General features: G+C 30.5%; 2 protein-coding genes across 2 annotated transcripts; one reads left to right on the top strand and one right to left on the bottom strand.

Moving 5' to 3' along the window:
* Positions 1–1,093: 1,093 nt before the first annotated feature.
* LOC139480979 (transmembrane protein 237-like) lies at positions 1,094–7,711 on the bottom strand. Its single transcript, XM_071263979.1, has 5 exons — positions 7,348–7,711; positions 4,827–5,097; positions 3,819–4,137; positions 3,104–3,278; positions 1,094–1,619 (listed from the first exon to the last, which is right to left on the bottom strand). Exons 1-5 carry the CDS (start codon positions 7,636–7,638, stop codon positions 1,443–1,445), a joined length of 1,233 nt encoding a protein of 410 aa, XP_071120080.1. The 5' UTR covers positions 7,639–7,711; the 3' UTR covers positions 1,094–1,442.
* On the top strand, positions 7,660–23,881 carry LOC139480980 (low molecular weight phosphotyrosine protein phosphatase-like). The gene is made up of 6 exons (XM_071263981.1): positions 7,660–7,771; positions 13,750–13,823; positions 15,724–15,840; positions 17,427–17,488; positions 20,011–20,110; positions 22,997–23,881. The coding sequence occupies exons 1-6, from the start codon at positions 7,735–7,737 to the stop codon at positions 23,081–23,083; spliced, it is 477 nt and encodes a 158-aa protein (XP_071120082.1). The 5' UTR covers positions 7,660–7,734; the 3' UTR covers positions 23,084–23,881.
* The last annotated feature ends 1,922 nt before the right edge of the window (positions 23,882–25,803 follow it).

The following is a 25,803-nucleotide window of genomic DNA, read 5'->3' as shown; positions in this document are numbered from 1 at the left end:
TTGGTATATAATGCTTGTAGTTGAAACAAATTTTCAACTTGACCTTCTCAGGAAACACAACAGAAGAAGATAACAACAAAACTTTGTCCGATCACACTTCCAAAATATTTAACAGATAATCCAGTCTAGTTGACATTCTTTTAATGTCCATCATCCAGAGTTACTAAATGCATTCACATCCATTAAAACATTAAATCTCAGACAGTCCTTGTGTAACTTTTGCTTGTTACATAGCAGATTAAAATTAGGTTTTCAATGGGGCCCCTTGTTGAACTTTTGCTTGTTATATTTAGGAGAATAAAAATCCTATTTTTAAGAAGATTTTCAATGGAACCAAGATTAACGCAGCTATGTTTATATTGAGATTATGTTGTATATAACTAATTTTACAGTAACATGGTAACATGTTTATATTGAGTTTATGTTATATATGACTAATTTTACAGTAACATGTTTATATTGAGTTTATGTTATATATAACTAATTTTACAGTAACATGTTTATATTGAGTTTATGTTTTATATAACTAATTTTACAGTAACATGTTTATATTGAGTTTATGTTATATATAACTAATTGTTGTATATAACTAATTTTACAGTAACATGTTTATATTGATTTTATGTTATATATAACTAATTTTACAGTAACATGTTTATATTGAGTTTATGTTATATATAACTAATTTTACAGTAACTATAATATAATGTAAAAATTAACGATAATATCAAAATAATTTCTAAACTGAGAATGGTCCCTTTCTTATGTAAATTGATCCTTACGGACAATCAATCGTCATATTCATACTTTTTGGTGAAGAAATACAATACTGCTAGTTGAAATTTTGTTTTTAAAACATTTCTTTAAATCAATTCATATCTACATGTATTAGATTTCATGCATAGATGGATATATAAAACTGTATAATATTTGTCTTATACTTTTGTCATCTTAAATCTTTTCTATACAAAATTCTTCTGTTTCCCTAATTTCACATCTATCATCGAGAGTTAGTTCACCAAGTTGTAACTACTTTTGATATCCAAAGATGGCCCAACAGGCAACTAATAAAATATTTACTTTGAACAGTCTCTTTCTTTAAATATTTGTTTATTCATTACATGATTATCTCACTAACAGACTAATACCACTCACAAATCATGCTTTAATGTTGGCTAAATACCTCATTTTAAAAATTCTAAAAATCATCTTTTAATTAATACAAAGATGTTTTACAAGCTAATTACTGAGCAATCACTTTTGCAATTAATACATTGTCATTGGTTCTTTGCTTACAGAAATTACTATAATGAATACAGTCTTAACAGGTGTATCTCAAATATTAAATATATAAAATATAAAACACCTTTTCAATAGATTATTAACAACTACATCATATCACAGTCTATAATTATCTCCCCTTAGTACTATCATTTTATAGTTCATGCAGGATTGGCTAATTCCACAGTGTCTCCAATAATAAAATCATCTCCTTCTTTAAGCATTTGTCCCAATCTGTCTGTAGTTGAGGTAATAGATAAAACAATCCACGCCAAAATTATTAAACATCCTCTTGCTGTATTTATGTTTGTCCATAATTCTATTTTTGATGAGGTTTCCTACAAAATATTGAAAATAAATTACTTTTGTGCTTATAATATATTTTTGAAAGCAAAAATGATAACTATTTTCCGGGTACCATATATCTTAATAAACATCGTTAGATAACCCCCTCTTCCCTGTATGTTATATATAATTTATAAACCCAATAGTAACAAAACAAAAAAATAAATCTTTTACTTTTTCAAAAGAGCATTAAAGTCATAGTAGTTTCAGAAGAGAATATTTTTATGCCCTCACACTGTGTGGTATCCATGACCAATGCCTGTCATTCCATTCTTCCATTATACAACAGTTGTTATAAAAGTTGTGCATACAATTTTCATGACACATGAAGATATTGAGCAACTTTTCAGTTTATAAGTGACCAAGTTTGAATTTAAGATCAAATTAGGAATTCATTTGAGAGGAAAGCATTCGTGCACCCTGGCACCTAGTGTAACATGTCAACAGTTAACAGATGATGTGCATAACCCTCTATAAAGACCACATCTTAACACTCAACTATAAAAGCAACTTATGTACAGTGACCTATAGTTGTTAATTCCTGTGTCATTTAATTTGGTCTCTGGTGGATAGTTGTGTCATTGGCAATCATACCACATCATCTTATATTTATATATATATGACATTTAAGTAAGTGACATTACAATAAAATCAACGGTACCAAGTTTGTTGCACCAGATGCGCATTTCGACAATACATGTCTCTTCAGTGATGCTCGTGGCCAAAATATTTGAAATCCAAAATACAAATGTAAGTTGCTCAGTTCATGAAATTAACACCCATGGGGTTGGTATACAGGGATGTGCAAAAAATATGGGTCATAATTTTGCGAGATTTATATAAAAATGACCCTTTTTTTTAAAGACATTCTAAATTAAAATGCATTTAGGTTTGATAACTTTATATTGATTTGGGGTATCATAATATATAAATATGCAAATGAGAATCTTATATTATTAATGGTAAATTATTATATTAAATTAAATCAATTCATTTAAAATTTCACCTTTCAAATAACTATCAGTTCCCAAAACTTAAGGGTTGCTGTATATTTATGAATTATGAGTGATGATAAAGATTGAGTGCTTATACACTGTTATATAATCTAAAATATTGTTTATAAGTAAAGGTCATTTTTTCTTAAACAGATATAGGAAGATGTGGTGTGAGTGCCAATGAGACAACTCTCCATCCAAATAACAATTTATAAAAGTAAACCATTATAGGTCAATGTATGGCCTTCAACACAGAGCCTTGGCTCAAACCGAATTACAAGCTATAAAGGGCCCCAAAATTACTAGTGTAAATCCATTCAAACGGGAAAACCAAAGGTCTAATTTATATAAAAAACGAAATGTTTATATAACTATAGGAACTGGATTTCGGTAAATTTTATATTAAAATGGGTATGTTTTTGGCAAAAATGACACACCCCTACCAAACATCTTTTGAAAAGATAGGGAATAATAAGACCTACCCCTGGATCTAACCACAGATCTGGATATCTGTTATAGAGATTCATTCTGTCTTCAATATTTGCTATACTAAGACTCAATATCAATGCTGCAAAGTATATAACGATAGAAACTGTTCCTGTCTGTAAAGTGAAAGATCGTAGTAGAAATCGTCTTGTGGGGTTGGCTATATCAAATCTGAAAAGAAACAATAAAGCTTTATGGCTAGGCAAGAACATACTTGGATGCATTATTTCATTAGTAGAAATCTGTGTTACAGTGTAGTACCAATCTTTTAGTTCCTATGAAAACTGTGTACATAGTTATATTAAAATGGATGTTTATATTTACATCGTAATTATAAGATACAAATGTACACTTGTTCAGTTGTTTGGCTAAAAACTTTTTGTACTTTGTTATAGATATTTTGTAAGTTGAAAATCATTCATGGTATAAACATAAATTTATTACATCATCAATTTGGAAATGTTCAATTGTTAACATAGATTGAAATATTTTGTAATCATTCAGCATGTTCAGACTTTGCTTTAACTTAAAGCTGGTAGAAGTACCTACATTTGTGTACGTATATTAAGTATGTGAACTATAAATAAATCTTAAAACTTACATTTTAAAGATTAATGTGGTAATTCCTTCTAGGAGATACTTTCTTGTTTTTATTCAATTAAAAAATGTAAAGTTTTAACGATGCAGTATACATCTACAAATGTTACTTACCTATCACAGGAAGAAATGGTACATAGCACTAACAATATGTAGAACATACACTGCACAGGAAGTGCTAGAGGGCGGTAGTGTGACAGGAAGTCAAGGTCACTGTGATATAAAAGTACATAAACAGTAGTTATATGCCACATGGCAATTCCTGCAGTTAGTCCATGGATAAATAAACAGAAAGTTTTAAAAACATTATGTGTGCTGATAGCAAATTCAATGGTAGAGCTAACAGGTCCTTCTGGTTGGTCTTCCTGTTTAAATCTTTCTTCTTCTGCCCATTTTCTTGCTAGTTTTGTTTTATTTTCTCTTTTAAATCCAGCTGAAATGAATTTTTTTTTTTTTTAGTCATTTGAATTGTCAGACTTCAGTCATTTATTATTATTCTAATGTTCCTGTGAATATTCTGAGTCAAACAACTTATATCAGGGATTATTTCTTAATCTCTTTTTGTTCACCATTTAGTAATTATGGCAATATTAATGTGCAAAATGTATGTGTAGTTTCTGTTTAATTTAAGTTATAATCGCCTATACATGTAGTAGAATAAGACTAGTTAAGCAATTCTAATTTGCAATGGTTTGATATGACATACATATACATTTGTATGCTAAATTCAATCAAGTGTACCGTATTGTTTGGTTTATGTCTCTTTGTTTTCTTTTCAATATATATTTTAACCTGATTTACAATCATCTTATATATATATATATATAAGTACGTCTGAGTCAGTGAGCCCAGGTGGTCTAGCGGGACGGCTGCAGTGCAGGCGATTTGGTGTCACGATATCACAGTAGCATGGGTTCGAATCCCGGCGAGGGAAGAACCAAAAATTTGCGAAAGCAAACTTACAGATCTAACATTGTTGGGTTGATGTTTAGACAAGTTGTATATATATATAGAATGATAGACTGTTTTAAGTCAGACCTGTATAACAGATTTAAATGAAGTGAATGAGAAAAATAACACCTGCCTTTTAGCAGGTTTATATGTACATTTTTTTTTACTTACAATTAGTTTCTATAAATAGATTATCTAATGGCTGACTTTTGAGTACAATAGATTCTGTAGAGTAGGGATGAGGTATAACATCTTCGTCTTTCTTGCCGTCTGGTGTTACAATATCTTCTTGTATGGTTGACAAGTCTGCAGCAAATGCTGCATCCATAAACTCATCTCCAACTCTAGGTGAGGCTTTCTTCACCTTTTTCTTCACTTTTTTTTTTGGTGTTGTCTTTTTATCATCTTTAGATATTAGGCTTGTTTTACTACCACCAACTTCCTGGAAATAAATCAATTATTATCATAAGTACAAATGAACCTGTTATTACTATTTCAGTTTGAAAGTTTCTTCACTTAAGAATTAAGTTCAAATTAATTATCATAACAGTAATGTAATCTTGAAAATTATTATTTGCTGCTTCTTCGATAATGTAGCTTTTACATGTACATGTAGGAGTAAGAGCAAAAATGGGTCAGTTCAAAGTCAGAAATATGTGTTGGGTACCTGGTAAGGTGATATATAGTCTTGCAGACTATTACCTTGTAAGCTACAAGTAGCATGTTAAAAATATTGCTTTAAAGCCTGTCAGAGTACAAGGTATGGTCTATCTTCATATCACTTTATCATATTCTCATCATGAATTATGAATATATGCATATAAATTCGTTACTGGACATTAAACAGCCATCCATACTGAAATCAATATACAAGTGAATCCCAATTTTTTATTTAATGGTATTTTTTCAGCATTTTTATTATTATTATACTAGCGCATTAACTATGTTGTTTGAGGCTGCCGTGTAGTAATATGAACCATTTCTCCAAAATTTGTTTATATCTGATAACTTAGTAACAGTTTATAAAATTATATTGAGACTCAGAGTTCGTTCTGTTTCTTGTGAAACTACAATGTACTGCCTTATCCAGTACTGGGGTTGCCATGTAAATGAGATCGAATCCAGGTACATTCGCGCCCATTCTGGTTCCACTCCTTTAATTTTCGCTCCCTATATGTTCGCTCCCAAAGTTCGTTCCCACCCTTTTTATTTGTTTTGTCAATGATTTTTATAGTAAAAATAAGAGGTTTTGTGTTTAATAATTTTGTAATAGAGTTCTATATAAATCTATATCATGTTTTGGTTAGTGAACATATCACTATTTCAAAAATAAAGTTAGATTCTGTCTTTTTATGGTTTGTTAAATAAATATTTATCATGTTTTGGTTGTGTATTGCTATAAGTATTTTTTTTCAATGACATTGAAATGTTTCAAAATAAAGTACCATTCTGACAAAGTTTTGTATTGAATAAATCTTAATCATATTTTGGTTATTTACACCAAAGTATAATAATTAAAACCACCATCACGATTTTCTGACACAAGACAATAATACCAAATTTAGCTGTGTATAAATACCAATTATCATCAAATTAATAAAAAAAATAAAACCATGTACAAAAACTGTAATAATTCCTCAATTTTTATTTAGGAAAATATAATTTATTTGCTTAATACAATTACATATAAATAAATATCTAATAATTGATCTGGAATTTGAATAAAAATTGGGCCTGAATGTGTACTATGGTGTAGGGTGCTAACAGACCCAGGGGGCAAACATGTGAGGTGCAAACTTGCAGGGTGTGAAAGTGTATTGGATGAAATGACATCCAGAACTATGCAAGTTGTTTGAATACTGCCAATTACACGGTATCGGGACCGTTCGCCCTAATGACATGTTCGCCCTAGGGTCGTTCCCTCTGAGTTCGTTCGCCCATAGTGTCTGTTCGTCCTACTATAAAAATATCAATATGAATTGAAGTTGAATAAATTTATTGAGATATTTCTATGGTACATGTACAATGTATATATATCATGTATATTCTTGATATTTATGGAAACATTGCAGAGTTTATTGCTTGTTTAGGATCATTAATTGTTTAAAGAAAAAATAATTCGGATCACTGGTTATTGTGATACTTGTCTTTTGATGGATTAATAATAAAAACAAACGTGTTATTTTGATAAAATATTCAGCTTGAAATTAATAAAAACAATTGATTACGGCAATATAAATATTCTGTCAATTTTTCAACAAACTTTAACATATTTTGTTCAAATACTTAAATAATGCAACTAGACAACAAATAGAAAAAAATAAAAATTGGGTGAATGGACCCTTGACGAACAGGTATCAGGGCGAACAGATACTAGGGCGAACATGAATCAGGGTGAACGGACCCAGATTCCAATTACACCACTACTTCAGTCATGTTTTTTTTTTATATAAACGAAGGAAAATATAATTGATTTCAGAAACAGATGATTAGAAATAATGGAAAAATTAATTTATCCTAAAGTATTCCCTAAAAGTTACTCATCTTATAAACCTATTCCTTATTCAGATGTTATTTAATGGTTATCCTAGGCCTTTTCTGGTCAAGTCCAAACACATCATTTTTTTAAATGTCTTTACATGTATCTTGTATATTTCGTATTAGAATGAAAGCAGATCTTTATGACAATAACCTCTTGACTAGCAGCACTTCTTGCTGATGTAGGTTGTCCATCTTCAGCCTGTTCTGGTGGTTTGCGTTTCTTCCTTTTCCTTGGAGTTGGTTTGTCTCCATCTTCTGTTGCAACAGGTGCTTTCTTCTTTTTAGGAGTAGTGGCTGTTGATCCGGTTTCGCCATTTTCTGTTGCTTCGGTTGGTTTCTTTTTCTTTTTTCTTACTGGTCTTTTCTGGACATCAGTTTCTTCTGATGCCTGTGTAACTGGTGGCAATTTCTTTTTCTTCGGAGGATTTTCATTGTCGGCCATTTTTGTATCCAATAAACAAAACAACTTCCGGTAACTTTCGGATAATTCTCTTCGTTTCGGAATCCACCAGCAGTCTTCCTAAAAAGTTGCAGGAAAATGTCTAAAAAGCATTCAGTTTTGTTTATTTGCCTTGGTAATCTAACTCCTTCTAACTTAGACAATTTGTTAGCCCGTAATAACTTATTTCCATCTTTTTAAAGGGTAAAAAGCTTTCACGATTTAATGAAACATCCAATCACCGTAAGGACAAATCGCCCCACACCAAATCGCCCCACTTTTTCACTAACTCGCCCCACTTTTAAAAAAATCGCCTCAAACTGAAAAGGGTTAAATTGCATTATTTTTTCTCCTGCAAACTCGCCCCACTTAATGAAAAGGTCAAATCTAGATGAATATATAATTTGCAGGTCTGCCAACTTGCCCCACTCAAAAACTATGAAGTGGCATGACTCAATTCATCAGGACTTTTCTATTTTCCATAAGTGGGGCAAGTTTGCAAGACTCAATTCATCAAGATTTTTCTATTTTAACAAGTGGTGCTAGTTAATTAGCATTCACGTCACAGAAATTCTGATACTCACTTCTTAATTTTTTTTTCAACAAAAAGAAAAGAACCACCAAAAAGATATAAGAAGATGTGGTATGACTGTCAATGAGACAACTCAGTCTCCATCCAAGACACCATTTGTAAAAGAAAAACCATTGTAGGTCAAAGTTAAGCGTCTTCAACATGAAAGTAGTAATGCCCTTTATCAACAGGCATCAAACAGTCATTTTCGGCTACCATAAGCGTCAAATTGGTTAAAAAAATTTTGATGATTTGTCAAAGATCTTTATTGTGATTCGTCAGCGGTCTCAAATAATTATTGTTACCGTCATTTTTGGAAAAAAATTAACGTGATTCGTCTAAATTAGTTACTATTTTTATCGACTCAAAGAAAGTACATTTAATCGTCATACACCAAAAATTTTCTCTAACGCCATTTGGCAAGAATAAGTACGGTTATTTGTCATGAAGGTACCCTCATTACTACCCTAACACCGAACAGTAAGCTAATAAAGGGCCCCCAAAATGACTAGTGTAAAACCATTCAGACGGGAGAAAAATGTTATCTAAGGTTTTCATAGGTATTGATTTTATTTACTTAAGTGGGAGAGGAAAATAGATATATATACAATGGGAATGCACCTTTTGCATCAAGTGGGGCGAGTTGGCATTACTAAATTCATCAGTATTTATCTATTTTTCACAAGTGGGGCGAGGTGGCATGCCTTATTTCAGAGGCTTTTTTTACCCATTTCATAAAAGGGAGCAAGTTATCCAACCTATTTTCAATGGGAGTTTACCCTTTTTCATAGGTGGGGCAAGTTGCACAGGCACTTGTCTCAGAATTTAATTTTCCTATATACCTTAATATATATATAGTGGTTTTTTTCTTAGACAAGTGCCTGTGGCAATTTGGTAAACAAAAGTGCGATTGTTCAAATAGTGGGGCGATTAGGTGTGGGGCAATTGCCAGTGGGGCGATTTTTCATGGATTCCAATCACCATAGATTACCAGTTTCATAATAAACTGCCAGGACCCTCATTCGGTGACCACATATATTTTGATTCTAGTTTTTTCACATCCAAAATGAAAGCTAAAATTAATTGCTTGCTACCCTATATAAAGAAAAGAAAATTTTTACAGTGATGAAAGAAAATCTGCTATGTTGTAAATTTAGTGGGAAATTTTTTACAAAGCAATCATAAACTAAAACTGAAATGATAAGATTAGAAAAAATTGTTTTGATTCAGCATAAGTAAAATATACATTACAAGCTCTAACCTGGAGCTTTTGACCAATTATATTTATAAAAGTGCAGTTTTATGTACAATAAAATAATATTGAAAGGGGTGTTCTTAATATTACACTTTTCCAAAATTTTGTTGCAATCTTAAATTTTGATTTATAATACAAAGAACTCTCTGAATGTAATTTTTCAATAAAAAAAGAACATGCAGCACCATGTACAAAAATGTATGTACTTAGCAGATTTATTCACACCCAATTGTTAAAAACATTTTTTACAACACATTTTTATAATCATGAAAATGAACATGGTGATCTGTAAGATGAAAACACATATGATTGCATGCAACTGTTGTCTGTCGCCTATTGAAAAGCTAAAATACTTCCTTTAAAACTAGTATCCAACTAGTTGGTCATGTTGATGAACAAATAAATGTTGGACAAAACAACAATTGATTCTCTTATGAAATAAAGTATCATACATGTAAAATAAATACCACAAAAAATAATTATTATGAATTGACGGTTTCATTCTCTAAAATCAATTGATGCTTGGGATTGTAATCTTAATATTTAATGAAAAGCCAAGTGAATATATTTGAAATTAAATCACTTAGAACTGTTTTCCTGATATATAAAAAGATATAAAAAATAATGGTAATGACTAATATAATTTGAGAATATCTTAGAAATTTTTTTTTTGGTTTATATAACCGCCAACCTCATCATGCATATTGAAAACAATTTATTATTTAGATAGTATCATTAGCTCAATCCTTTGTGGAACCATACAACATTGCTGTACTTTTAAATACAAAATTTATATATACATTTTGTTTAATATGCTGTCTGACTCTGATTCAAAGATTTTAAAACAATAAAAAAAGATGTTTATATTGAAAGCATTAATCATGTTAATTTTAAGGAATTAATTCCTTTTAACAGTAAAGTTTGACTGAACTGTAACAGACTGAAAAAGTAGATTTGTGGAAATATCAATGATAAAGAAACTAATAGAAAAAAAATTAAGCATATTTCATATAGGAGGGGGGATCAAACCTTTATTGGGACTCCAGGATCAGCTGTTTTTAACCTTGGAATTTCATGATTGATCCTTTCAGGATCTTGTAATTCCTTTTTCAAATTTTGGGATGTCAGGATTTAAATTTCTTTAAATTCAGGACCTCTGGAATTTATGTTTTTAAGCTCAGGATTTCGGGACCAGGACCCCTCCAACCCCCTCATATAGAGACTGAAGGTTACATTGACTATATTAATTGAATGTGTGATTGTTTTGATTTCTTGCTGTTTCATTGAATCTAATTTGTTGTAAGCTTCACATCCCTTTTTAAACATACTGGTAATCTTTTCATTTTAACATAATTTTATCATTTCAGTGTAAAAATGACTCATGCAAATGAATATAAATAAAAGGAGATATGGGTTATACACAGGGGTCGAATTTAAGCTTTTTTGTGTACTGGCCAGCCGGACCAGTGGACTAAAAACTCTACTGGTCCGGCTCCAAATCTACTGGTCTTTTTTTCACATGTTGTACAGTTCATTAAATTCCGATCTACTATATAATTCAACCATTCGCGATCTTTTTCCCATGATTTTTATACGACCGCAAATTTTGAAAAAATTTTCGTCGTATATTGCTATCACGTTGGCGTCTGCGTCGTCGTCGTCGTCGTCGTCGTCGTCGTCGTCGTCGTCGTCGTCGTCGTCGTCGTCGTCGTCGTCGTCCGGCGTCCGAATACTTTTAGTTTTCGCACTCTAACTTTAGTAAAAGTGAATGGAAATCTATGAAATTTTAACACAAGGTTTATGACCACAAAAGGAAGGTTGGTATTGATTTTGGGAGTTTTGGTCCCAACATTTTAGGAATTAGGGGCCAAAAAGGGCCCAAATAAGCATTTTCTTGGTTTTCGCACTATAACTTTAGTTTAAGTTAATAGAAATCTATGAAATTTTGACACAAGGTTTATGACCACAAAAGAATGGTTGGGATTGATTTTGGGAGTTTTGGTCTCAACAGTTTAGGAATTAGGGGCCAAAAAAGGGCCCAAATAAGCATTATTCTTGGTTTTCGCACAATAACATTAGTTTAAGTAAATAGAAATCAATGAAATTTAAACACAATGTTAATGACTACAAAAGGAAGGTTGGTATTGATTTTGGAAGTTTAGGTCCCAACAGTTTAGGAATTAGGGGCCAAAAAGGGACCCAAATAAGCATTTTTCTTGGTTTTCGCACCATAACGTTAGTATAAGTAAATAGAAATCTATGAAATTTAAACACAAGGTTTATGACCATAAAAGAAAGGTTGGGTTTGATTTTGGGAGTTTTGGTCCCAACATAATAAGGGGCCCAAAGGGTCCAAAATTAAACTTTTGTTTGATTTCATCAAAATTGAATAATTGGGGTTCTTTGATATGCTGAATCTAACTGTCATGACTGTGTATGTAGATTCTTAACTTTTGGTCCCGTTTTCAAATTGGTCTACATTAAGGTCCAAAGGGTCCAAAATTAAACTTAGTTTGATTTTGACAAAAAATGAATCAGTTAGGTTCTTTGATATGCTGAATCTAAAAATGTACTTAGATTCTTGATTATTGGCCCAGTTTTCAAGTTGGTCCAAATCGGGGTCCAAAATTAAACTTTGTTTGATTTCATCAAAAATTGAATAAATGGGGTTCTTTGATATTCCAAATCTAACTGTGTATGTAGATTCTTCATTTTTGGTCCTGTTTTCAAATTGGTCTACACTAAAGTCCAAAGGGTCCAAAATTAAACTTAGTCTGATTTTAACAAAAATTGAAATCTTGAAGTTCTTTGATATGCTGAATCCAAAAATGTACTTAGATTTTTTATTATGGGCCCAGTTTTCAAGTTGGTCCAAATCAGGATCTAAAATTATTATATTAAGTATTGTGTAATAGCAAGTCTTTTCAATTGCACAGTATTGCGCAATGGCAAGAAATATCTAATTGCACAATATTGTGAAATATCAAATTTTTTTTTAATTAGAGTTATCTTTCTTTGTCCAGAATAGTAAGCAAGAAATATCTAATTGCAAAATATTGTGCAATAGCAAGATTTTTTTTTAATTGGAGTTATCTTTCTTTGTCCAGAATCAACTTAAATCTTTGTTATATACAATATACAATGTATATTCATTTTTTACTACCAACTGATAAATTAAAATAATCTTTACCATTCAGTGATAACAAGCAGTTTTTTTACATCTTAATATTTTATGATGCATTTAAATGAGTAGTTATTGTTGCAAACTCCATTAGAAATTTTAATTGAGATTAGTTTTGGAATAAGGGAAAGGGGGATGTGATTAAAAAAATTGGGTTCAATTTTTCTCATTTGAAATTTCATAAATAAAAAAGAAAATTTCTTCAAACATTTTTTTGAGAGGATTAATATTCAACAGCATAGTGAATTGCTCTAAGAGAAACAAAAATTTTAAGTTCATTAGAACACATTCATTCTGTGTCAGAAACCTATGCTGTGTCAACTATTTAATCACAATCCAAATTTAGAGCTGAATCCAGCTTGAATGTTGTGTCCATACTTGCCCTAACCGTTCAGGGTTCAACCTCTGCGGTCGTATAAAGCTACGCCCTGCGGAGCATCTGGTTGGTATTTGCGTTTCCTTTTGTCAATTTCATATACTTTATTTCAATCTTCCTTTTGATTTTCACTTCTTTAAATTTTTTTGTCCGGCGGTTTAACTCCTTCAAAGGGTTTTGTGATTTTTATCGACAAATTTCTACTGGTCCGCTGGACCACCAGCTGACAAAATCTACTGGTCCGACGCACATTCTACTAGTCCTGGACCACCGGACCAGCGCTAATTTCGACCCCTGGTTATAAATCAATGAAACATTAATCAAACAATAAACAATGATAAATTTAGGAAACAATATGAATATATAGGAGGGGGCAGGACCTTTTTTGGGACGTCGAGATTGGGTGTTTTTAAGCTCAAGATTTTGGGATTCACCCTTTCGGGAACCTGGAGTTCTGTTTTTTTGAATTTTGGGATGTCGGAATTTATTTTTTTTAATTCAGGACCTCAGGATTTTATGTTTTTAAGCCTGGGATTTCGGGATCAGGACCCCTCCAACCCCCCTCATATAGGGTTTCCAGGGGCATTATATGTCCTATCATATGTCAAGCTTTGACATATCCTGAGGTTTATAGATTACACAGAAACAATTTTGGATTAATGTTCAAAAGTATGACAAATGATGAGTAAAAGTTTTTTTTATTATATATTCTTATATTTGATCTTTTACAGGAAATATCTGTAGATCACCAATAGCAGAGGCTGTTTTTCTGAGGTTACTTAAAGAAAAAAAGCAAGAGCAGAATGTAATATATAATTAAGAGGGATAATAATGGGTGTTTTTTGTGTACTTTCTTAGCAAATTTATATTTGAATTGAATTTGAAAAAAAAATATCACTGTTTTTCATGGAAATAGGGAGAAGTGCTCTGAATTAATTTGAGCTAAAATCTATATCCAGTTTAAATCTTAGTTTAAATTGCATTTCCTTATATTTATAATCTTCCATCCTGTTATACATGTTATATATAATATGACACCATTATTAGCTCACCTGGCTTAAAAGGCCATGTGAGCTTTTTTCATCACTTGGCGTCCGTCGTCGTCGTCGTCTGTCGTCGTTAACAATTTTTCAAACATCTTCTCCTCTGAAACTACTGAATGGATTTGAATGAAACTTAAAATGATTGTTCCTTAGATTATCCTGCACAAAGTGTGTGCTTCGATTTTTGATCCGTCAAAAAACATGGCCGCCGTTACTTAAAATAGAACATAGGGGTCAAATGCAGTTTTTGGCTTATATCTCAAAAACGGAAGCATTTAGAGCAAATCTGACAGGGGTAAAAATGTTCATTAGGTCAAGATCTATCAGCCCAGAAATTTTCAGATGAATCAAACAAACCATTGTTGGGTTGCTGCCACTTAATTGGTAATTTTAAGGAAATTTTGCAGTTTTTGGTCATTATCTTGAATATTATTATAGATGAAGATAAACTGTAAACAGCAAAAATGATCAGCAAAGTAAGATCTACAAATAGGTTAAATATGACCAAAATTGTCAATTGACCCCTTAAGGGGTAAATGTCCTTTAATGACAATTTTTCACAATTTGTTCATCATATTTGCTAACTTTAAAAAATCTTCTCTGAAACTACTGAATGGATTCGGATGAAACTTAGCATGATAGTTCCTTAGATTATCCTGCATAAAGTGTGTGCTTCGATTTTTGATCCTTCAAAAAACATGGCCGCCCTTACTTTAAATAGAACATAGGGGTCAAATGCAGATTTGGCTTATATCTCAAAAACGAAAGCATTTAGAGCAAATCTGACATGGGGTAAAAATGTTCATTAGGTCAAGATCTATCAGCCCTGAAATTTTCAGACGAATCAAACAAACCATTGTTGGGTTGTTGCCAATTAATTGGTAATTTTAAGGAAATTTTGCAGTTTTTTGGTCATTATCTTGAATATCATTATAGATAAAGATAAACTGTAAACAGCAAAAATGATCAGCAAAGTAAGATCTACAAATAGGTTAATATGACCAAAATTGTCAATTGACCCCTTAAGGGGTAAATGTCCTTTAATGACAATTTTTCACAATTTGTTCATCATATTTGCTAACTTTAAAAAATCTTCTCCTCTGAAACTACTCATTTTCACAGTCCATTGCTAAGTTTTAAGTGTTTGTGTTTTGGTCTCATTTTCTTTATTTATAAACAGTAAGTCATATATATTTGTAATATTGAAGAATTGTTAGCTGTACATGTTTGCCTGGCATGGTTCAATATGTTCAATAAGGCATTGTTTACCAGGTGAGCGATTCAGGCTCTTGAGAGCCTCTTGTTTATAGTATGTTATGTAATTGTTGTTGCAAGTTATTCCAAAAAGCTGTATATTTCAGTGAATGTAAACAATATTCATTAAACGTGTTAAAAGAAAAAACAGGAAGAATGTACCCAAAAACGTTTTCTGTGTGAGAAGAATCTTAAGATGGTTTTCACCCAAATTTCATATTGACACCTATTCTTGTTTTAGTGTACTTGTAGTGGGTAGTTGATAGTTCAGCTATCTGTGATAATGACTAAGGTCCTAACCAACAAACAATTGCTTCACTGAAATTTAGTATGAATTACAGAGAATAAGCATTAGGCTAGACTGGTGAGAAACCAGGAATGATCATGATTGTCTATTTGATATTTTAGTGGGATGTTGATAGTGCTGCTATGGGAGACTGGCATCTTGGACTGGGACCAAATGAACGCACAGTTGTCACATTGAAGAAATTTGGAATAACAGATTACAAGCATATAGTTCGACAGGTATAAATTAATCTAAAACTATAAGTATGATTTTTTTTTTAAACATGTAATAGATATATGAGCAATAAATAATTTTTAAAGTCTGATGATGATAGAAAAACACTAAGAATGATTGAAACAATTGATCACTGTATCAACACATGGAACATACATTGGGTACAATGTAATTATAATTAGTGTAATGCTAAAAAAGACGTGCAAGGGGCTCATTTGGCATATTGTGAATTCATTAATTTTTCTTTTGTACCAATTTTACATGGATTTCGTCGGTATAAGTAAACAATGAGTTTAAAGATACAAGAAATTTTTAATTTGGTGTGTAAACAGAAATTATAGAACCCATGAATATATATATTTCTCTAATTCTTCGTCAATTTATCCCTTTCTGCACCCATTGTATGAAAAATATTTAATCAACGTGTGGTTCGTTTATCTCAGTACTTCATTGGTTAAAATTCCGATTATGACGTCGAATTTTCTTGCTTTCCTCTGAATTTCCTATTGTGACAGCATGAAAAAAGGGGACCATGCCTGATGACGTCACATAGAAAGAACACATCTTTTCGCAGATCATTCTAAAAGAAGGAATACGTTTGCCTGCATATTGTTTGAAAATCATTAGAGAAAGAGATTCTACCACTGCATCTCGTGCAATAAGATATTTATCCACTCTCGACAGTTAAATTTTAAATATTTAAAACGCTCGGCAAGCCTGGCGTTTAAAATTTGAAAATTTAACTGTCTCGAGTGGATAAATATCGTATCACACTCGATGCAGTGGTAGAAAATCTATATATACAATTTTTCCTAGATTCAAGAAAATTGGTACACACAAAAAATTAATGAATTCACAGAATTGATATGTTGAGTAAAATACTGAGTTCTCATTTATTTATTTTAATTCACCTGTTGAACTTTCTTTAATTCACACGACTTTAAGATGACATCCAATATTGATACTAAATTTGTAAAATAGCAGAGGGTTGAGTAGTCATTGAAATTTTGTATTGCAATAATGAAACATGTTTGGACTTGAGAATTAGTGAAACTTATTTGTGCAAGTCTTAGAAATAGGTAGAGTGGGAGGCTTGAGATGTAGCCCATAAAAAATTCTAGCATTTAGATGCCCCATTTATGGCCATTATGTTTTCTGGTCTGTGCCTCTGTTCATTCATTCGTTCAGTTGTCTGTCTGTTCGTTTGTCCGTCCTTCTGTTCCACTTCAGGTTAAAGTTTTTGGTCGAGGTAGATTTTGATGAAGTTGAAATCCAATCAACTTGAAACGTAGTACACATGTTATATATGATATGACATAGAAAATGAAAGTGCAGATTGGGCATCCTAGTACTGGGGACACATTTTCTGTTGCTTTAAGTTTTTTTTTAAAACCTGTTCAAGAAAGATAAAAGATAGACATAAATTGTAAACAGCACACATGCTCAGCAACAAAAAATCTACAGAACTGCTTATACAACTGAAACCATCCATTGATTATTAACCAAACAATTGTTTAACTCTTTAAAAATATTCCAATCATAATTTTCTAGTGTTTGCAGGAGTATCATATATTTTATTATGTATTTGTAGATTAAGCAAGAAGACTTTGAAAGATTTGATTATATATTTGGTATGGACCATCAGAATATGAGGTAGTTATTTAATAGAATGTAAGATAGAAAGTCACAGGACTAAAAGTCAACATGAAAAAAATGACCAGACAAAAAATTACTGTTCAGGGTGGGGACACTCTTTCTTTGATAAGAATCAGAGTTAGCCTGCCTCTTGAAATTTCCCATGATAGAAAAAAATAATAAAACAGGCATTGTCTCTTTGACATGTTCCCAATTTCAATTCTTAATTTTATTCTTAGGAGTTTAAATAACATACATCAACACATGGGTATTACTGTTTTGATTATAGGGGAAATTTCAAAGGGATATGTTTTGCTAAAATAAAAACTTGTATTTGTAATTTTATATCTGACAACATTGAATAATTCTGTTGAATTTCGAAATGGCAAAGCCCATGAAGTTTCAGAAAAACTCTGGCCTAAAAAATCATATAGTGTTGTGCATTAAGGGTCCTTTTCAGGGCCATCAATATTTTACAGTAAGAGTCTACCTTTGTGCATACTAGAAATTTGAAATTTTTTTATGTAAGTGTTTTGACAATATGTGCAGTGATCATCTGTTACTACATAAAAAATAATGGTTGCTCCTTATAATATCCAAAATGTATCAACTCTGAAAAGTTTTGATGACCCCCTGCGACAGAGGAGCATTAAATTTTACCCTTGGCTGTCTGTAGGTTCGAACAAAGGGTTATCAATGTAGAGACTGTTATTGTAAAATACTGCATTTGTGTCCATTTTTCATAATGACTAATAAATAAGGTCAATAATTACTTAGTTTAGTATTATGTCAGCTGTTATGCACAACATAATCATAGGTCTTCTGAGTGGGATTGTTGATTATGTATATTTTTGAACCATGTCCACATGGTCATTTTTCCAAATAGTTTTAAAAAGACAAACAATAGTCCATAGTCGAAAGGACTAGACAACACCATGGCAAATTTTCAAAGTGAATTAAAAAATTCATGTATGTCACATTTACCTATAAGGTTGAAGGTCCTTAAAATTGAAAAGGTATGCAATATCTATGTAATGAAATTAATGAATTTGTCTTTTTAATCCAAATTTATTATCCATTTGTGTTGAGTATTGATTGTAGTAATTTATTTTATTAATAAAATGTAAAAATCATTCAAAAAATATAAAAATTAGAATAGGCATAAAAATGGGAGATAACTCTACAAAATAAAATTAGAATAACTTTATAGACATGTCTTTAAATATATATTGATTACTTTCTCTGTTTAAAATGTAGGGCTTATTAACTGAAATAAATGCCATGACAAGTTTTATACATCATTCTTTAAATCGATACTGTCTGATAGGTAATTTAATAAAATAAAAAGGGGGGTGTTCATCAAGACAAATTAAGTTACATAAATACAGAATGTCACTGGTCTTAGATATATATAATATTATGATGTATGTCTCTAATTACAGTCCGGTATTACCATTGTAATTAAGAGAAAATTCCATTTTTTCATGGTTTGCCATTTATTTGACAGTGTCAGAGAAGTATTAGATTTTTTTTAACAATTAAATTTTTCGTTTTAATTTTATGACATTTTTACCAATTACATATAAAACTCTTGGAAACAGATTTTTTTCTGTTTGAAGCAAGTGGTGTTATATGGTTTCTTTGGATTAGTAAAATATATGATTGATAAATAATTTCATCAGTTCCTGAATGTGAAAAAAAAATCTTCAAAATCACTTAGCACCAAACTTCAAGTAAAAATTGCAATATAAATAAATTATTTATAATAATCTTTGCCCATTATACAAATCCTTGATATTATACAGTCTTGTAGACATCATGAGTCATGTAGACATCCTAAGTTTCATAGACATCATGCAATACATTTTCAATCTTCTTTGAATTGTAAGAAATTTGGACAGAACCTTATTTTTTAATAAGAGGTGGCATTCACAGCCAAATTTAGAAAATTGTTTTTCTTCATTCAGGCCCGTAGCCAGGAATTTCCAAGGGGGGTTCGTTGGACTCATGAACTCGACTTTAACAGTCACAATTTGAACAAAACGTTGACTTTAACAGTACTAATTTGATTTCAAGGGAGGGTTTCGTCCTTTCAGTATTTTCTTGAGAAAAAGACTGTTTTTTTGCAATTTACTTTAAGATAAGATGTTAGATATTAATATAATAAATTTATGAATACATCATGGAGTTTTATGAAGCTTTCATTATGAAGTGTTATATATTGCATTAGAATCCAAATAATATTTTAGGTTTTTCTTGTGTTGTTAGGTTGCTATCATTAATTTTAAGTCAGAATAAGAATATATTTAACCTCACCCTCAGTATAACAGTGTTCTCCCCAGGCCCTTTTAGCATCATGGTACTCTTATTGATTACTTTATAGATGTGATGCTATAATTTTTAGAAACAATATATATATATAACAATATTTCAAATTTCCTTGTTTACCAAGATGCTAAATGAAATGTTTTGGGAGAACACTGTATAATAAGGATAAATGCATCTTACACATGGCTAAACATGCAACATTTGTTTTTTAGTGACTTAGATGGTATAAAGCCTAAGAACTGTCATGCTAAAACAGTACTGCTTGGTGAATATGATCCAAAGAAAGAACTTATTATTGTTGATCCATATTTTGTAAGTACAACGTAGTAATATTATGATAAAAAGGCAACAAAAGGGAAAATCAGAAAAAGAGTTTTTACAATGATTTGTCCTATTATATGTGCTACTGTTTTAAGCTTTTATATGACTTTTGCTACAATTCTGTGTACACTACCAAGCAATTTAAAAATAAAAAATGAAAAAAAAGAATTAAAGACAAGGCTTACAAAGAATGAACAAATTAATTGGAATTCATACAAAAAAAATAAAATAACAAAAATACTGAACTCCTCTGAAAGTTCAAATCAAGAAAATCCCTTAATAATATGGCGAAATCAAAAGCTCAAACACATCAAACGAGTGGATAATAAAACCATAATAATCCTGACTTGATGTGTATGTGTACATGCTTTTCATTGTATATCTGTTGCTTTGAGTACATTTGAATTTTATATTTTCTAAATTCATATGTAACAATACATAAAAGGAAATACAGTGTAACCTGTGTTATTTGAAACACTGAGGGACCAGAAAAAAAATTGTAGGATTAAGGAGGGTGTCGGAATACTCAGGTTTATTCTGCAAGGATAGCATATTTTGTATCATGAAAATGTGCGGGTTAAAGCAGGTTGTTTGAATACTCAGGTGTGGGATAAGACGGGTTACACAGTAACTAGAATTACTAAAAATCCTGCACAGTACAACAGACCACATCAAGCACTAGCACATGACTTCTCGGGTAATAAACAAACTTACAAACAAAAAACACATGACTTCTTGAAGAATAAACAATAATACAAAAAGAAAAACAACACATAGTGACTTTAATTTATGAACAGTACATTTTATTTGTATATTTCTATTTTCAGGGCAATGATATGAAGGATTTCGATAAAGTTTCTGAACAATGATTTTTATTTGTATTTTTCTATTTTCAGGGCAATGATATGAAGGATTTCTATAAAGTTTCTGAACAATGATTTTTATTTGTATATTTCTATTTTCAGGGCAATGATATGAAGGATTTCGATAAAGTTTCTGAACAATGATTTTTATTTGTATTTTTCTATTTTCAGGGCAATGATATGAAGGATTTCGATAAAGTTTCTGAACAATGATTTTTATTTGTATATTTCTATTTTCAGGGCAATGATATGAAGGATTTCGATAAAGTTTCTGAACAATGATTTGTATTTGTATATTTCTATTTTCAGGGCAATGATATGAAGGATTTCGATAAAGTTTCTGAACAATGATTTGTATTTGTATATTTCTATTTTCAGGGCAATGATATGAAGGATTTCGATAAAGTTTCTGAACAATGATTTGTATTTGTATATTTCTATTTTCAGGGCAATGATATGAAGGATTTCGATAAAGTTTCTGAACAATGATTTGTATTTGTATTTTTCTATTTTCAGGGCAATGATATGAAGGATTTCGATAAAGTTTCTGAACAATGATTTGTATTTGTATATTTCTATTTTCAGGGCAATGATATGAAGGATTTCGATAAAGTTTCTGAACAATGATTTGTATTTGTATATTTCTATTTTCAGGGCAATGATATGAAGGATTTCGATAAAGTTTCTGAACAATGATTTTTATTTGTATATTTCTATTTTCAGGGCAATGATATGAAGGATTTCGATAAAGTTTCTGAACAATGATTTGTATTTGTATATTTATATTTCTATTTTCAGGGCAATGATATGAAGGATTTCGATAAAGTTTCTGAACAATGATTTTTATTTGTATTTTTCTATTTTCAGGGCAATGATATGAAGGATTTCGATAAAGTTTCTGAACAATGATTTGTATTTGTATATTTCTATTTTCAGGGCAATGATATGAAGGATTTCGATAAAGTTTCTGAACAATGATTTGTATTTGTATATTTCTATTTTCAGGGCAATGATATGAAGGATTTCGATAAAGTTTCTGAACAATGATTTGTATTTGTATATTTCTATTTTCAGGGCAATGATATGAAGGATTTCGATAAAGTTTCTGAACAATGATTTTTATTTGTATTTTTCTATTTTCAGGGCAATGATATGAAGGATTTCGATAAAGTTTCTGAACAATGATTTTTATTTGTATTTTTCTATTTTCAGGGCAATGATATGAAGGATTTCGATAAAGTTTCTGAACAATGATTTGTATTTGTATATTTCTATTTTCAGGGCAATGATATGAAGGATTTCGATAAAGTTTCTGAACAATGATTTGTATTTGTATATTTCTATTTTCAGGGCAATGATATGAAGGATTTCGATAAAGTTTCTGAACAATGATTTGTATTTGTATTTTTCTATTTTCAGGGCAATGATATGAAGGATTTCGATAAAGTTTCTGAACAATGATTTTTATTTGTATTTTTCTATTTTCAGGGCAATGATATGAAGGATTTCGATAAAGTTTCTGAACAATGATTTGTATTTGTATATTTCTATTTTCAGGGCAATGATATGAAGGATTTCGATAAAGTTTCTGAACAATGATTTTTATTTGTATTTTTCTATTTTCAGGGCAATGATATGAAGGATTTCGATAAAGTTTCTGAACAATGATTTGTATTTGTATATTTCTATTTTCAGGGCAATGATATGAAGGATTTAGATAAAGTTTATGAACAATGATTTGTATATTTCTATTTTCAGGGCAATGGTATGAAGGATTTTAATAAAGTTTATGAACAGTTATTTGTATATTTCTATTTTCAGGGCAGTGATATGAAGGATTTTGATAAAGTTTATTTTTATTTTCAGGGCAAAGATATGAAGGATTTTGATAAAGTATTTTTCTATTTTCAGGGCAATGTCATATGAAGGATTTTGATAAAGAAATTAAAGTATTTTTCTATTTTCAGGGCAATGTCATATCAAGGATTTTGATAAAGTTAATTTCTATTTTCAGGGCAATGATATGAAGGATTTTGATAAAGTTTATGAACAGTGTTGTAGATGCTGTGAAGGATTTTTTAATGCTGTAACTGGATCCTAACAAACTATCATACAAAATATTAAGTTGCTTTATACATAAACAAAAATAGATCATGTATATTTATGGGAAGGAATGTTTTTCTTAGCTTGGGTATTTTCTGAAGTAGAATTTTAAGGCTTTAAAATTTTACATGCTTTAAACAGAAAATCACAGAATACATCAGATTTTTATAAAATGAGTTAGCTTTAATAAATTAAATCAATAATCTCAAAGTTGATTTAAAATAACTAATGGAATACATTATAAAAATGTTTGACAGAAACAAGTATACACTTTTATATCAACTTTTTTTTTAATATCATAATTTATCAACATTTCATCTAAATTTAGGACTATTTTAGCCACAATTCATATCTCTTTGCAATGAGGATGAGAATTAAAAGATCTGAAATAATTCAAGGTCAAACTTCTTTTGAATTTTAACTTTGAAATTTTTAAGTAATATTTGATTTTCAATTTATACACAGACTAAGTCTTATAGCTGGTGCTACTGTTGTTAACTTTAAGTCTTCATATAAAGGCTGTAACAATAATAGGTTTTGATAACAAAGATATTAAACACAGTAAAGAAATTCTTTTTTTGTGACTTGATTGTAATATGTCTTGGGATTATGCATATTTTGGTGCAGGTTGAATATTATGTAATGAATGCAAAAGACTTTTTTATGACTTGCAAATATTGCCATTGCTTATTTAATACATTTTTGTTTGGTCCAAATTAACTGAAATTTTGTAATTGATGTATTTTTCACAGCTATCTGCATCAATACTACCAAATAAATATGTATACCATATTGACTTCCTTTTTTGTTATTTCTTATATAATAATTACATTAGATGTATGTTTTATTCTAATACGTTACTGTAAATTCAGAAATTGTTGCGTGCATTTATTATTGCAATTTTGTCATTTTAGACTTACCGGTAAATGTGATTTTAATTTTTATGATTTTTATCAAAATCATGTTGAATTCATGTAAAATATTTCAAATTGTGAGTTTAAATTATTGCGTTTACAACTCTGTAGCATTTTTCGCAATAATAAAATCCTCGCAATAATTTCTGAATTTACAGTATTCTGATTGGCTACACTGCAATCTCCCGTTATTCCTTTGTCAACTTTATTACACAACAAAATTTATCATTCATGATGACATGAGGTCCCACAATAAAGTGCACAGTAAATTAAATAAAAACATGATAAAATCGTTTTTTCAGGATCCTAGCTAAAAAATGTAATTATAAGTATTGAATTCTTCTTTTTGTAAATTCATAGGGTTGTAAAAGCATTGACTGTGCGCACATTTTTAGAATAAAGCACTTCCGCACTTCATACAAAATGTACTTTGGTCAACCCTTTTACACCCCAATGAAGTTACAAAAAGAAGCATTCAATTCTTACATAAAAGCATTCATTTTCCTGTTGGTTCATAGTAGGTAATAAAGTCAAAACTGAGGTTAGTTTTAAGAATTGGTATCAAGAGTGTCATGTCAGAACTTTTTACACTTCATGCATACAAATATCTCTTTGCCTTTAGATTAGACAGACAAACACATAAATGTTAAAATCTACAGAAACTGCCTCCCATAGTTGATTCCCTGCAAAGCATGCAGAAAATTAGAGTAAGTCTTGATCAAATTATTGTGCTTCATTATTGTGTCCCATATTTCTACAGAGACTAACACTAGACGTACTGTGAGCTGGCACATTTTAAAATGTCTACAAAATGTTATGTATGATTGCCAATGAGAAACTGTCCACCAGATCCAAACAGACATATATTAGCAACTTTGCTTCTAGGACAATTCATGTTCTTAATAAAGCATTATATGGTATTAGTTTTAATTAGTTTTTTGGTACAGATATTATTAAATTATATGCTTCTTCTGGTTTGATTATTCTCAAGTGTTTTAAACTCATCTTTTGTCTTCCACCGATTAAAAAAATGATGAAAAGGGGGAGTGTTGTGTTTTTTAACTGTATTCTATGTTGTTCCACTGATTACGATAACTGAGGATAGTGATTGAGCTTCAACTCTGTCATGTACATATGCAAATGACCAAAGTCTTGCATCTTCGATATGGTATATGATTATTTCTTAGGTTTTTGTCTTGTCTGTGACAAAAGACTAAAATGCAAGACATAGGGATTACTATCCAGTTATGGCGTTGATGTGGTTAAATAACTATTTGTATACATCTACTCATATTTCAGAAGGTAGAAGACCTGGATACTTCATACCTTGTATGTAAATACCTAATGTTACAAAGTTTCTATATGTCATATGGACATTGCCCTTGAATTTATTTTCATGCCTAAAACTTTTTTATAGTTTTTATGTCATTTGAAATTCTGTCTTATTATGAGTAATAGGATAACTATATTTGGTATATGGATTCATTTCAAGCTCAGACTGTCAGACAAGTTTTACCTGGCTCATCCTCATTTTATGGAACAGTCATCAAAGTTAAGTAAGCGCTTCTGTGTTGACATAAATTATAACTATTAACAAAACTAGCTGTGTTTAGCATAACTATCTGACTTTTGGGTCCTCAATGCTCTCCAACTTTATTTGGCCTTTTTAAAAAAAATTATTCAAGCTTAACTAATGAGTCTTTTGTACACATCTTGCATACAAAATTTTAATCCTGTCTTCTGTGATGAGTTTATTTTAAAGTGACCAGTCAGTTATTCAAATACTTTAAGTAATAGATCAACA

The sequence above is a fragment of the Mytilus edulis genome, chromosome 7, assembly GCF_963676685.1.
Source record: "Mytilus edulis chromosome 7, xbMytEdul2.2, whole genome shotgun sequence".
In the NCBI taxonomy this organism is placed as follows: domain Eukaryota; kingdom Metazoa; phylum Mollusca; class Bivalvia; order Mytilida; family Mytilidae; genus Mytilus; species Mytilus edulis.
The sequence above is the reverse complement of the archived record's forward strand: the minus strand, read 5'-3'. Positions and strand labels throughout refer to the sequence as shown.

Coding starts and splice junctions, on each gene's coding strand:
- LOC139480980 (XM_071263981.1), top strand. CDS start 7,735: ATGTCTAAAAAGCATTCAGTTTTGTTTATTTGCCTTG. Junction 7,772..13,749: donor AGTTTTGTTTATTTGCCTTG/GTAATCTAACTC, acceptor GATCTTTTACAG/GAAATATCTGTAGATCACCA. Junction 13,824..15,723: donor AAAAAAAGCAAGAGCAGAAT/GTAATATATAAT, acceptor TTGATATTTTAG/TGGGATGTTGATAGTGCTGC.
- LOC139480979 (XM_071263979.1), bottom strand. CDS start 7,638: ATGGCCGACAATGAAAATCCTCCGAAGAAAAAGAAATTGCCACCAGTT. Junction 3,279..3,818: donor ACCATTTCTTCCTGTGATAG/GTAAGTAACATT, acceptor GTTTCTTTTCAG/ATTTGATATAGCCAACCCCA. Junction 1,620..3,103: donor ATCTGTGGTTAGATCCAGGG/GTAGGTCTTATT, acceptor AATATTTTGTAG/GAAACCTCATCAAAAATAGA.